The 14,672-nt window shown below is 37.2% G+C and overlaps 1 protein-coding gene across 1 annotated transcript in view; it reads left to right on the plus strand.

Annotated features, from left to right (window-relative positions):
* LOC132139616 (fibrinogen C domain-containing protein 1-like) overlaps positions 1–14,672 on the plus strand; it is a 101,974-nt gene that overhangs the window by 60,605 nt on the left and 26,697 nt on the right. Inside the window, exons 3-4 of the mRNA XM_059548100.1 lie at positions 2,924–3,083; positions 3,878–4,014. Coding sequence (XP_059404083.1) covers positions 2,924–3,083; positions 3,878–4,014 — 297 coding nt within the window. The remainder of the gene's footprint in view (positions 1–2,923; positions 3,084–3,877; positions 4,015–14,672) is intronic.

Here is a 14,672-nt window from a genome sequence, read left to right on the forward strand (position 1 = left end):
TAACAACAATATATGGCGAGCATAAAAGCATGCAGCAATTCAGTCGGTGTGTTCTAAACATTATATTTGTGAATACACATGACCCTTGTGTTGTTTGTTTGGGAGGAGAGCAGGGCTCCAAACAAAAAAAAATTGAGTAAGGAGCAATTGGCTCCTATTAGAAAAAAATCTTAGGTGCCAAATCATTTTTTTAGGTGCCACAGAATAAATGTGTTTTATGTTTTTTGTGTTTTATTTGTATTTATTTCTTTAATTTTAACTTTTCAATCATACTGACGTGTGCAAATGCATGTGTGCCCATTTGTGCACTGGTCTAAAAAAAGGCTTCACCTCGGGAAGCTTTGGTGGATTCCTGCTTGTCCCGTAAATGATCTGATCGCAAGCTTTAACTTAGCACACGAGCAGATCGGTTTCTTAGCTTGAGAAGCGTTCAGCTTTTCCACCAACAAATTCCGCCATGTAAATAGTGATCCGCCATGGCACGAGTGCATCTCGCTCTTAAAGGGAATGGGAGATGACACTCTGATTGGTTTCTTGAATGTTACGCCTATTTCTTATTAAGAGAATAGGGACAACCCATTCCAAAAACTGACTGTTTTTCCATCGTTAAAATAACAGAAGTGGATTTGGACAAGCCCTGAGTGTACCTGCGCCATGCGCTTTACACTTTGCGTTTAGATCGTTAAAATAGGGCCCATGGTCTTTTACGTTTTAAGCTGAATATTATAATAATAAATGCAATTTAAAAGAATCATGAATAATAGCTTGCAAACAGATGAATATGTTTGCACGCAATTGGAGGAAAGAGTGAAAAAGGGAGTCTCCCATTTGTTCAAAGGTTCCCCCCGGCATTATTTTGTTGCAAACCCATAATGCATCGATTTGAAGAAATACAGAGAATGCAGAGATCCGAGCCACCTGAATCTATATTGCATAAGCTCTGCTCCCATTGGTATTTCTTCTTGAGGGAAGAAAGTCTTATACACCCGACTGAAACTAGCAAACACTGGGTGTATGATAGGGCCCCATGTTTCACTTGTCTGGTTGTTTGGCTGCATTTAATTCTGAGGAATTAAATAATGAAATAGTCTTCTGGCTTTGAGAAGCTGAGATGTCTATATTCATTTACGGACTGGCAACAGGCCTCACCCATTCTCCTCTCTCATCCTTTAAATACAGTGCTTTTTTGTGTCTCAATAGGTCCTGCAGATGGTTGCATGGGCAGGCTCTGGTAATGGAACAGGAAGTATTTACACTTGTGAGCAAGGAGGCCACAGAATGTACTACACAGGTTCTACATCTGGTACTTCATCGCTCCATGGAAGGATGTGGGTTTGCGTCTGATTCTAGGTCTGTGCAGACTGAATCATTCAGTCAAAATAGAACAGATCTGAGGAATGGATTTTGACCAGAGAAGATGAATACATCCATGATTCCATCCTTCCACAACACTGGAAGTTCCTGAGGTTTGCTATTGGGTTCAAAGCATTTTATTATTTGGGTTCTTCCTTTCGGCCTAGCACTGTCACCCCACATTTTCACCAGTGCGTTGATGCAATTTTGGCTACTCTGTGCCTCCAGGGCATCCACGTAATCAATTATATCAAGTATTGGTTGATTTCTTCATTACAGAGAACCAATTTGATCTGTGTTGTATGGATTTTAACAACGATGCAGGCACATTTAGTCTCCTGTTTGTCTTTTTTGTTTTTTATTTCCACAGAGGTGAACAGTGTGAGGTTAGGCCAGTCACTCTCTGAAATACAGTTCCAGAGACTGTTGGGTCTGATGGCAGCTGTGTCCAAAGTGCTATTGGCCTGTTGTACATGAGACCTTTTGAATTGGTGGCTCAGGACCAAGGGGTTTTCCCGGAAGGGCAACCCGTTTTGCATGATCAAGGTCACATGGCGATACTTAAATGCCTTATATATGTGGAGGAAGCCTTGGTTCTTGTCTCAGTACCAGGTGTTGGGGGCTTCTTGACGTCATATAACTCTAATGACAGACAATTCCCTCATGGCCTGGGGAGCGGGGGGAACAACGTCCTGCATCCCTGTGAGTGGCTTGCTTCAACTTATCAGAAGTTAATGCTGTTTGTTCTGGATGTGCTTTTAACTTTTTTTTTGGGGGGGGGGGGGGGGGAGTTGCCAGCCACCACAAGCAAGTTTGATGATTTTCATTTAAATATGATGGACTCCAGTATATTTTGCTGTATTAATATTTGAATATGCAATATACCAAAATAAAGATCAGAGCCCCACTAATGTTAGTGAAGCCAGCAGGGGGTGCTCACCCTGCAGTCTGTTCAGAAGATGTGTAATAGCTTCCCTGAGTGTGAAAACACGAAAAGACGTAAAAACTCATCAATGGTGGGGAAGTGTCGACTTCTAAATCACGAGATAACTTGTCAGTGGCGGTGAAAGACTTAATCTTCCTGGTCTCTACATAACCCTTCCCGTGATGTCGCCATTCCATTGGACTGATTTCATTGATTTTCACTGTCATGCAGAGGTGTTCCCAAAGCTTTTCTGATGCAGTGTTTTATTCCCCTCGATGAATCATGGTAACATATATATCGTAGATATGTTTTATGTTGTGCTGCAGAGTTAGAATTGAACATTTTCCACCATTCATTATTAAAGAGATTGCATGTTATCCACAATGGCTCATATATTTTTGGGCAATGGAGCCTTACACAATTTAATCTTAAGATACTAAACACAAAAATAAAGGTATAGATGGGGAACAAAAAGTGATCACTGTCATTCCAGACCTGTCTTTAATTAAAGTCAGTAAGTATATAATAAGTTGTAGATCAACCACATGGATCTGACTCACAACACATCTGTTGCCTGCAGTTTTTTTCTTGCCTTTTTATCTTGTTCTGTCTGTGTAATAGTTCTTGTTTGTGTATGTGTTGCAGCTGCTCTCCGAGAGCCAGATTAACATGGTGAAGGTTGTCAACTCTGTGAGTGATGCTCTAAATGCCATGGAGAAGGAAACTGGAGGTCTGAAGGCCAGGGTGAAGGCTGACCTGCAGAGGGCGCCAGTCAGAGGAGTTCGCCTTAAAGGCTGTGCTAATGGTAGGGGATATATCTCCTTTGTTTATGTTTGGGGTCTTACCTCTATGTCCATTGTCCATTTGATCTACTATACAGTTTTTAAAAGTTTGGGGTTGATAAGATTTTTTTTTTTTTACATCTCTGATATCACCTCAGAATCACAAGCACTTTGGTCCCCCAAGCAGAGGTGCTCTGATCCTCCTCTCATTGTTGACTCATTGATTCTCAATCCAAAGAACATCAGTCAATTTCATGAAAAACTGTTTAAAAAGCCCACATAACTATTGTCTTCTTTTTGTGCCCCAATGATGTGAATTCTCAAGACGCTGGAAGCTGAAGGAAAATGTCTGTGCTTAAATTGTGCTCTTGGGAGGCCTAATGTGTCTGAAAGCATTTTACCACTTTACTTTTAAGGCCCTGATGTCTTTGCTGGAGCAACAGGTGTGGCTGGTAATGAACCTCAGTGTTGAGCAGATACTTGTATGCAAGTGTGTGCCAGTGAAAGGGAGAGTATGTTCTGTAATCAGGGGAAAGGATCACTCTTTTAAACAGAGACCAGTAAACTGTGAGGCACTAGCTGCCTTGGAAAAACCTGTGTAAAGTCATGTTGGCTAACTTATAGCGATATGCCTTTGGTCATTAAATTAGCCTTGGAATAGTTTAGCTACTTAGCTATTTGCTATCTTGTAAATATCTGGTGATCTAGTCTTGGAATAGTTTAGCTACTTAGCTATTTGCTATCTTGTAAATATCTGGTGATCTAGTTTTGAGGTTTGTGTTTGACTCTCTTTTTCTCTCCCTCTCTCTCTTTCAAGGTTCTCGTCCACGGGACTGTAGTGATATATATGCTAGCGGTCAGAGAGAAGATGGCATCTACTCTGTTTTTCCCACTCATTACCCTGCAGGCTTTCAGGTCTACTGTGATATGAGCACAGACGGAGGTGGCTGGACGGTGAGTCACATTAATACATTAACACATGCATGTGAGTTTGTGGTAATATGCACCTTCTAAAGAGTGATTTATTGGTATTGTTGGTATCGCACCAAAGTAAGGGTTTCATTTTAATTTAAACGTGAATGAAATGGGGAAAAAGAAGAGAAGATTAGTGTGGTTCAGGGGTCTTATTCTCAGTCGCTTATGGATTTACACACATGGGGAAGAACGGTCTCCACAACAAAAAGATGTGATGTTGGATTGTCATGTTGATTGACAAGTAACCTGAATATTGAGGTAGGCATGTCCCACTAATTTTTTAAGGTGGTTAGGACTTGGTGGTCATTGTACTGAGTTGGCAATTCAGTGATTTGAAGGAGCAGCAGATCCTTCAAAAAAAGCACAAATAAATAATATTACCTCATATATACTTGCCAACACAAACCTAAAGAGATTTACCCCAAAATTTAAATGCTGTCATCATTTACTCAACTTGACGTTGTTCCAAACCTGTATGACATTTTTTTTCTCTATTCTTTGAAAGTCAATGGGGGCCAGTGTTGTTTGGACCCCAGTGTTCTTCATCAGTCAGAATATCTTCAATCTTGTTCTGCAGGAGAATGACATACATATAGACTTTGAACAACATGAAGGCCTGAAAATTATGAAAATTTTTACTATCCCTTTGAAAGATTGCAGAAGAAAGAAAATCAGGTAAGGAACGACATATGCGAGTAAATGACAGGAGCTTATTTTTGGGTGTGAACTATCCGTTTAACAATGGGCAATGCATACCCAGATTTCCCAAACCAAAACAGATCATTATTTTTGTAATCCATCAAATTTCAACCTGTCTGCTTTGCTTCTCTCCATTTTAAATTAAATTTTAAAACCCAGATTGGTGTAGGCTAAAAGCACCAAAAAAAAAAAGTCAAATGTACATTTGATATCATATAAAATTGTATGCATCTAATCTCTCCAACCATGTACTGTGGCACTAATCCATTGTCTGGTTTAGTAATGACATGTAGATATACTGATGTCTTTATTGAGGTTCTTAACAACAAGAGTCTCAAAGTTACTGTTATATTTAGCTGCTTAAAATGATGAAACGCTTTTGAAAGCTCTTAGTGAGATTGATATGATGATAACGATATGATGATGCTGAGGGTCGTTATTATGATTACTCTGGGTCTCCCAGCGTAGGATTGAATCCTGCTGAATACGGAGGCTGTCCTTTCCTGAACTTTTCCTCAGAGATCAATAACATCTGCATGCATGCAGTAGCACATTCTGAAGTCAATTGTCTATATTTAACGGCAGAATATTAAGTTTTTTAAGGACGTGCGAATGTGAGAGAGAAACAATAGGAAAGACCGTTTCTTCAGTTGTGACAGCAGCACAGATGGTTTCTCTGTGCCCCATTCCAACAATCATTGAGTGTGCATGGGCATATTTAAGTGTACTGTATCAGTGACATCATAGAGGCTGTAGATACAATGAAAGAGATAGAAAGTTATTGAGAGGAAATGGCTTGAGGCGAAAGAGGGTGTATGCAGTCTGTCAGGCTATTAGTTCTTCTTAACTGTTCTACTTTCTTTTGCTCAAGAGACTGTTGCAACTAGAAAAGAATACACCCACAGTCATAGTGTGGGTGGGGTGGGGGTTGTACTGGTGTTTGTGTATATTGAGGGGAGACAATGAAATGAAATGAGCAAAATAGGTGAAGAACAAGAAGAGTGAATGAAGAGATTCAGATACACCCTTTTTTTTTGTAAAATAAATTAATACTTATATTTACCTAGGAGACATTAAATTGATCAAAAGCAACAGTGAAGACAATCACTGACAATATTTCAAAAGTTTTATATAAAAAAAATGCTTTCTTTTTGAAGTTTCAGTCCCCAAAGAACCCTGAAAAAAGACAGCATGTTAAACTGTTTTTAACTTTGATAATAATAAGAAATATTTCTATAGCACCAGATCAGTATTATACAGATTTCTGAAGGATCATGTGACTCTGAAGACTGCAGTAATGGCTCCTGAAAATTCAGCTTTGTCATCACAGGAATAAACTACTTTTCAAAATATGTTCAAATATAAAACAGTAATTTTAAAATATACAAATATTTCACAATATTGATGTTTCTAATCAAATAAAGGCAGAATTGCTTCACGCCGAATCACACATGCGCAGTATCATCAGCTCCTCGGTTCTCGAATCGGACGCGTCTGACAGAAACGGTTCTTGACTCGTGAACGAGTCAGTCTATTGTTTGTTATCTGGCTCGGCTCGGTGTTCATCTTCAATTCTCTCTTCACAGCAGTTCAGTCAGTGTACTGTTTGAGTAAATGAATTACTCCGGGATATTGGTTTATTTTAACTCAGAGGGAGTGTCAGCCACATTCAAAAAGTTAACAGTTTAAGTCATTTGTGGATTAATGCGTATTGGAGACGCGAACCGTTTAAAACAATTCAGTTCGATTTGGTGAACTGGTTCAAGAAGATCCGGTTACATCAAATGATTCGTTCGCAAACCGGATATCACAAACTGCTTTTTTTTAACTCTCTCTCACAACAGACACAGAAGAGAAGACAATGCTGAATAAAGTCGTAGTTTTTGCTATTTTTGGACCAAAATTTATTTTTGATGCTTCAAAATATTAAAGTATAAAGTATAAAACTGACCCTCTGATGTCACATGGACTACTTTGATGATGTTTTCTTACCTTTCTGGACATGGACAGTATACCGTTCACACAGCTTCAATGGAGGGACTGAGACCTCTCAGACTAAATCTAAAATATCTTAAACTGTGTTCCGAAGATGAATGGAGGTCTTACGGGTTTGGAACAACATGAGGGTTATTAGTAACATAATTTTGCTTTTTGGGTGAACTAACCCTTTAATAAGAGGCTTCTTTCAAACACATTAAAAAAATCTTACAGAGCCTAAACTTTTTTTTTTTTTTTATGTTAACCAGTGGTCTCCAAACTCAGTCCTGGAGGGCCAGTGTCCTGGCAGAGTTTAGCTCCAACTTGCCTCAACACTCCTGCTTGGAATTTTCTAGTATGCCTAGACCATGATTAGCTGGTTCAGATGTGTTTAATTTGGAGCTAATCTTTGCAGGACACCAGTCATCCAGGACAGAGTTTGGAGACCCCTGGATAATTCAGAATAAAATCATTTACAGTCATTGTATCAGACTTTTTGACATCAAAGTTTATAGCCAATTTATGTATATGTGGTCTTAAGTGTCAGTTTTTCAAAATTTAGACTTATACATCATCTGAAATATGTGTAAGTTAGCTTTCCACAGAAGTATGGTTTATTAGGATTAGACAATATTTGGCCGAGAAACAACTATTATATATAAAAATCTGGAATCTGAGGTTCTAAAAAATCTAAATACTGAGGAATTTGCCTTTGAAGTTGTCAAAACAAATTCTTAGGAATGCATATTACTAATAAAATTTTTTTTTTGATATATTTACAGTAGGAAATTTACAAAATATCTTAAAGGAAAATTATCTTTCCTTAATATCCTAATGATTTTTGGAATGAAAGAAAAATTGATAATTTTGACCCACACAATTTTTTTTTTTGGCTATTGCTAAAAATATACACCAGTGATTCAGCGACTTAAGATGTTTTGTGTCCAGGGTCACATTTATATAAAGTCCGCTACTCAATAAGTAAATGATCGCTGCACTGCTGCAGACGCACCGCTCCTGGAACGCACTGACGGACCGCAACCGCGTGAACACGGGAAGTCGTTAAAATGGGTGCGTAAAATAATACAAAGCAGTTTGTGATGCATTTTGAAAACAGGAAACAGCCCCTGGTCTAATGCACCACCTGGCTTGAGAAACCTGTTCTAAAAGACTTACTTTTAGTCATTATTTTATATGGGTAGCACACATATTCTGAATGCCTTTGGCAGAATTCAAATGAGCCATTTTAATCTAGATGAATCTAGATTAATTCCAAGATTACAGTGAGATTAGTCTAGATTAAAAAAAAATGTATCTATGCCCACCACTAATATATATATATATATATATATATATATATATATATATATTAGGGGTGTCCCCAACTAAGGATTTTCATAGTCGAATCAGAATTTTCGAATCTTGCCGATATTCGACTGATAGTCGAATCATATGTTTGGGGGCGGGGCAAAATACATTAACAAGAATCAAGTAAGACATTCGACTAAAATAATTACTGATGTTAACACAGGGTAATGAACACCTTGCAGATATAAACGGGGAAAATAATGTTTTATGTTTTGATGAACAGATAGCTAACACTTAATGTGGGCAAAACCATAACAATTAACAATTTTATATTTATTTTTTTACAATAGTGCTCTCATTATAACGTTAGCCTAAAACGTTAGCAGTTCATTTTCTGCATTTCTGTTTTGAGCTGCGAGCGCTGAAGATGACCAGTAGAGTGACGCATTTGACAGCAAGTTTTTAATCAATGGGATTCAACTCATAATTTCATATAGAATACGCTTCATTATTTATACAAGATAACATTAATATTTAGACTTACAGGCTATTTGAAAAAAGGGCCCGAATGCACATGAACATATCTGCGGGGCTCTGAATGCAAACTTCTTTTGTGGACGCTTTCTTCATGAAACATTGTGCAGAAACACAGCAGCTGAACTCTAAAAATTCATAGCATTTTAGTATAATGGTCTTCTCATTATAATTTTATGTATATAACAGTCCCAGTCATAGTTATTAATATTCTGCATTGTAGTTTGACCTACTCACACTGTGCACTGAATAGATATCGCTGTACTACAAAGAAGTGCTTAACTCAAAACCAAATGCATCTTAAATCAGGTAAATAATATATCCACAATAAATATACACCTGCTGAAATGTTTTGAAATCACTTGTACCCTACCTGTTCGAAAAAATCCAGTCTCTGCCTGTGTCAGTTTGAATCTTGGTAAAGTTTTAAATTCCTGCCGCCAAGATGCTCCTCTGTCGGTCAAGGATTATGGAAAGTGAACATAAATCTATAGGGGTGGTCGGATTTATTGAAGCACTTTAAAATATTAATTTGAAGCTTCTTTCTTTTCAGATTCTTACAGCTTTATCATAATAGGCTGTTTATTAACTTATTGGGAGAAAACCGGTAATTTCTATGTGAAATCAGACATTTGACATGTAGTCAAAATGGCATAATCAATAAACACTATATACTATACTATATATATATAATACTCAAGAAAGTAAGGCATTCGTTTCTGACATGGAAGATGGCTTAAAAATATCGGTCCAAAGACATTCATTTCTTCAAATTGTCAACAACAGAAAAATGTGTATGCAATAATGTGGCAATTGAAACATTTTCCTAAGGTGCTCTTATAAAAACCTAGAAATTGAGATTAAAACAGATTACGTATGATCTAAAATGGCTTCTTCTTTTTTTTTTTTTTTCTGAACTCAATGACCTTGTTTCCGTTCTCGGCTTTCATTTACTGTAACTCTGAATACATCTTTTGTTTAGTTAACTGTGTGTATACAGAAATAAGCCGTAATTGCGGGCTTGATTTTCTGCTTTTGTTCCAGCACTATCATTCATGATTTTCAGTACAAAAATGGGACATCCTTTTTCACGGCTTTAAGCTTAAACAACCATCCAAAACACACACCACCTTCCCATTACAGACTGCACATCCACAGTCACTACACTGGGAATTTAGGATGAATTCCACCCACTCTATACTATTTTTTTTGGACTAGTAATTGATCTAGTAATTGATTGCATGTATTCCGAAAGTCTGTCCAGATGATGTAAGCTTACAGTGAAGTTTGCCACCGCTACAACAAATGGAAACTGAAATGGAAGAATTTATAGCCTGAGCCACTTTGAGCCTGTGCAGTGACCTACAGCTTTGCTTAATATCAGAATTGGACCTCTCAGTCCTTTTGTTCTTTACTATGTATTTCCCTTGTCCCTTTGTTGCCTCTTGTTTTCATTACAGCAGGGAGCATGACAGAGAAAAGAGAGAACACTTCTTTCTGCCAGACACTGTGAGCACCTATAAATAGGAATGAGACTTTTTTCCTCAGCATTAATGCTAAACGGAGAGAGAAAGGAGAGGAAAGGAGCAGAGATGCAGGGAGGGCATGCTTGCAAAAAAAAAAAAAAGTTTCTGCAACACTGATATTTTTTTGGGTAGAACCAAGCATAACATGGCCATGCACACACACACACCCAAGGCATTGACAGATGTAAGAATAGAGGTGTCAGTCAAGAAATATGTTCAATATCTTCTCTTTTGACTTGATCATACATTACAGGCTCATTCTTTCTATCTCGTTCTTTATCCCTCTGTTACCCTTTCTCTCATACACACATACTGTATAAGCACACACATCTATGCATTCATGCATGCAAAAAAAACAAACAAACAAACTCACATGCATTATCACCTGTGATGGCAATATTCTGTATTCCATTCCTGACCCACGCTCTGCCACGAGATAATGTATTCCACTATTATTATTTTACCTGCTAAAAGGATACTAAAAATGAGCACTATATAAATCATTTATGGGAGCAGATCTATTAGAGTGCTACGTGATCTGGCATTATCAAATGGTGCTTTTATCAAAAGTACCCACAACTCCTCTCTGAAATATTAAAATAGCACTAAGACCTGAAATGTAAAAGTTTTAGATTGAAACTCAATTTGTGGACTCAATGGGGTAAGGTGGGGGTGGGGATGCACTTGGAATGCAACTTGTTTTTCTTCCCTTTTTTGCAAAAAATATTGTATTGCTCATTCATGTTTCATTGCACAATTGTATATTTAAAAATGCCTGTTAAATAATTGCGCAGAGCGAAGGCTGTGCCATAGGTTTGTAGCTGCGATTAGATAAAGTAAGCCTCTATTTTTGTCTGGAAAAGATTAGTTGCAGAATTGACCTTTTTTTCCTGTTTGGGAGTACAAACATAAAGATAACCCTCCAAGAAATGGAATCAAGCAATGTATTTTACAATTAAATTTTCTACGTTGATATTAGTGAATGTATTAGGCACTATGAAAAAACTACAAACTGTAGTTCCTATTATGCTTTTTATTTTTTCACTTTACTTTTAATTAGGTTTATTAATAATTTACAGCCATTTTAAATCTTGTTAAATATATAATATAGCCTACCTTTTTTATTTTTTAATATGAACTTTTGTTTGTTAACTATCATTATTAGTAGTAGTAGTAGTAGTAGTAATATTAATTTACGGCATTCGTTAATCTTAATATATGTTGAAATTAACATTAGGATTCATTAAAAAAATGTAATTTGTTGTTTCATGTTCATTCCTGTTTATTTAAAAAATATTATGAATAATTTTCACTATCTTGTTTAATTTCAATTTAAAAATATAACCTACAATTTTTATTCATAGTCTAGTTAGTTTATGAAGCATCAGTTAAGGTTACCTTCTACAATTTTTACTGTTAACATTTAAAAATGTATTTGTATATGTAGAAATTACCATTAATCAAGGTCACTTTTTTATTTAAATGTTAATGTATGCAACCTTATGTTAAAATGTTACTGAATCAGGTTACACCCTTACAATATCTCTCTCTCTCTCTCTCTCTCTCTCTCAGACACACACACACATTTTGTGTCTTTCTGTGAGATATGTGTAGTAATGATGGGCAGTGACAGTCTCTAAATCTTCAGATTAAACATCAAAAATGATTCTGCCTCTCCCAATTGATCACTCCATACTAATCCAGTAATTCCCCTGTCCAGAGCAGGAAAAGAAAGATGGTTAAGGAGAACAGAGGGAGAGAGACAGAGTGATAAACGGTAAGAATCAATGAGAGAGGAAAAAGAGGAACAGTCAATGTAAGGAGGAGAATGGGAACAATGAAAGAGGGGTAAGCAAGCTGAGAACAAAACAGTGGCTTTTAAGACCCGGCATCATAAGTGTGCTGAAACCGCATATGTTCCCATCCCTGCCGGCTGAGTTCTTACACCTCCATGCGAATGTGATCATGTCAGAGAAACATTAAGCTGTATCATTTCCTTGCCGCATTCATTTATTCTCCTTCTGTATCCGTCTGGATCTCTCTATCTCTCGCCTTCATAGCATGAGTCGTTAGTGACGATGACTATTGCGATCCTGACTAAAACCAGACATCTTTTTTGAATGTCTTGTAGACAAGGGATCTAAATTGCATTTTGCGTCATGTTTTCTTGCCTTAATTCTAATTGTGGCCACGAATTTGACAAAGTTGTGGGAATAAGTTATTATTTTTTGGCCACAATATTTATTTGTTTATTTTTATTTGTTTTACAGTTCTTGCTTCTTGTTCCCATTTCATGTGATATGATCCGAACTTGATAGATCACCATGCATTATCAAATTTTTTTTTAATTGGTATAACTTTTTTGCCACAAGCACGCATTTTATATAAGCAATTTCACAGTGTTTGTGCATTTCCTGGTTATCACATGTTAAAAGCAAAGGTCAAACTTTATTGTAAGGTCCAATTCTCACTATTAACTAATCATTAACTATGAATTTTGCCTCAATTAACTCCTAATTTGCTGCTTATTATTACTTTATAAGGTAGTTGTTAAGTTTAGGTTATTGGGTAGGATTATGGATGTCATGCATTATACTTAATGAGCACTAATAAACAGCCAATATGTTAATAATAGGCATGCTAATAAGTAACTAGTTATTAGTGAGAATTGGACCCTATACTAAAGTGTTAACAAAGCAAATAATTTAGCATCGTTTTTTTTTTTTTTTTAAATATGATATTTATATCTAATGCAATTAAATAATTGTAGCTTAAGTGTCCAAATGCTTTTTGGGGCCATTGTAGGTCATTTTCATGGCTACTTCTGTAGGCACAGTTTTACACACAGGCTTGCCTGAGCTGCAGCCTAGGGCCCCCACATGTGCAGGGGCCCCTGATTGGCATCTATGCAACCAATAAATAAATTACTACTTAGAGTAGATATTTATTCATTGATCTAATCAATTGATTCTGCTCTCAAAATGCACCAGAATTATGCATTTCTGTTTAAAATGAACAAAATGTCCTTATACCCGCAGAACCCCTAGACTAGAGGAACCAATGTGCACCCATCACAGTCTCACAAAATCCTGTGGGGACACTGGTAATGTAGGGAAAACACTGTAAGATTGGATGTGTGTGTGCCAGTTCACCTTACTAAATAAATTTCTCCAGTAAAGAATAATGATTAAGGAGAGGCCTCACACAAAGAAACGGCCTAGGGGCCCCTGACCACTTTAACCACTTCAGCTGTTATTTTGATTTTTTGAGAATTAGGCATATGCAATATTGGACCCACCAGTGGGTCCCCAGAGTTGATGTGGTTTTAATCCACCCCTGGGCTTCTGTTGTAGTCATTGTAGGATTAAACCAGTCAAATTCGGGGGGAGATTTTAAACAGCTGCCTGTTCCATTTCTTCAGCTGACACTGTCCTGGCAGATAAATACACATGCAGCTGTTGGGAGACAGATGCATTGACTGTCTCATTGACAGATTAACAGACACATTGATCTCTTAATGACCACTAGCCATCCAGGACTATACTATTACACCTCCACCACTTACATGCTTCTTGTGCATAGTGCCAATGTTTGTCCTATAAACGGCAATAGAGATGTCTTGTGTTTCTCCGCTGTCACCCAAGGGTTCTTAGTCCCTTAAGTTCTCTGCAGTGAAGCTTTGTAAGACTCCAGTTCCTAGGGAGAGAAGCAACAGTGCTGAATATCTTTTATCTGTAATCCTACTAGCGGTAGGCTGATGAAGGCCAGAGTCTGTAGAAATCAGTTTGTAATCCAGTGTTAGAGACATCGATTTATCAAAACGTCTTGTGCTGTCTTTATATCAGCCGTTTGCTCTTGAACTTGTGGTTAAAATCTATACACATTTTTTAGTGTGTGCATGAAAAAAGTTTCCCTCAAGTTCACACAGGTCTTCTAGCAGAGAAAAGATAGGTAACCTATAGTTCATTACATTGAGGATGATCTATTTACATTTGTCAATCAGAAAGTGGCCATATTTTGTATTAAATTTGAACAATGTATCTACTTTTATCTAACATTATTCTGCAATTCTTCTCTTCCACATCTGTCTCTGCCACCATTCACGAGACTACCCCAACGCATATGTGTAATAATGCTGACACAGGAGCCGGCATCCTGACATAGCATGCGCTGTAGTTTCCTTTCAATTAGGAAAGTATTCTCATAGTTTAATTAATCATAGTTCACTGACAAGCTAGGCGATATCGTGTTTGAAATCGAATGCAAATCATCTGCGATTATGAATGTGATATTGCCTAGCTTGTCAGTGAACCATGGCTCTGTGTAGTGAATGCCACTCAGTCTGAAAGCAAGTGGAGATTTACTAATAATCACGGGATGGGCTTTACTGATGAGATGTACAGTACATGACAATCGCATGCGATTATTTGCACAGCCCTTATGTCACTGGGTAACACATTTGCATAATCCCCACCTGCTCGCGAAATATAAACTCTCAACAAAAATATTCCGTCTGTTAAGGTGTTTACATCATGCCGAGAAGATGTCGTGTTCCACGATATCACAGCAATACAATTTGAACCTTTTGTTGTG

The sequence above is a fragment of the Carassius carassius genome, chromosome 4 (genome assembly GCF_963082965.1).
Source record: "Carassius carassius chromosome 4, fCarCar2.1, whole genome shotgun sequence".
Lineage (NCBI taxonomy): Eukaryota > Metazoa > Chordata > Actinopteri > Cypriniformes > Cyprinidae > Carassius > Carassius carassius.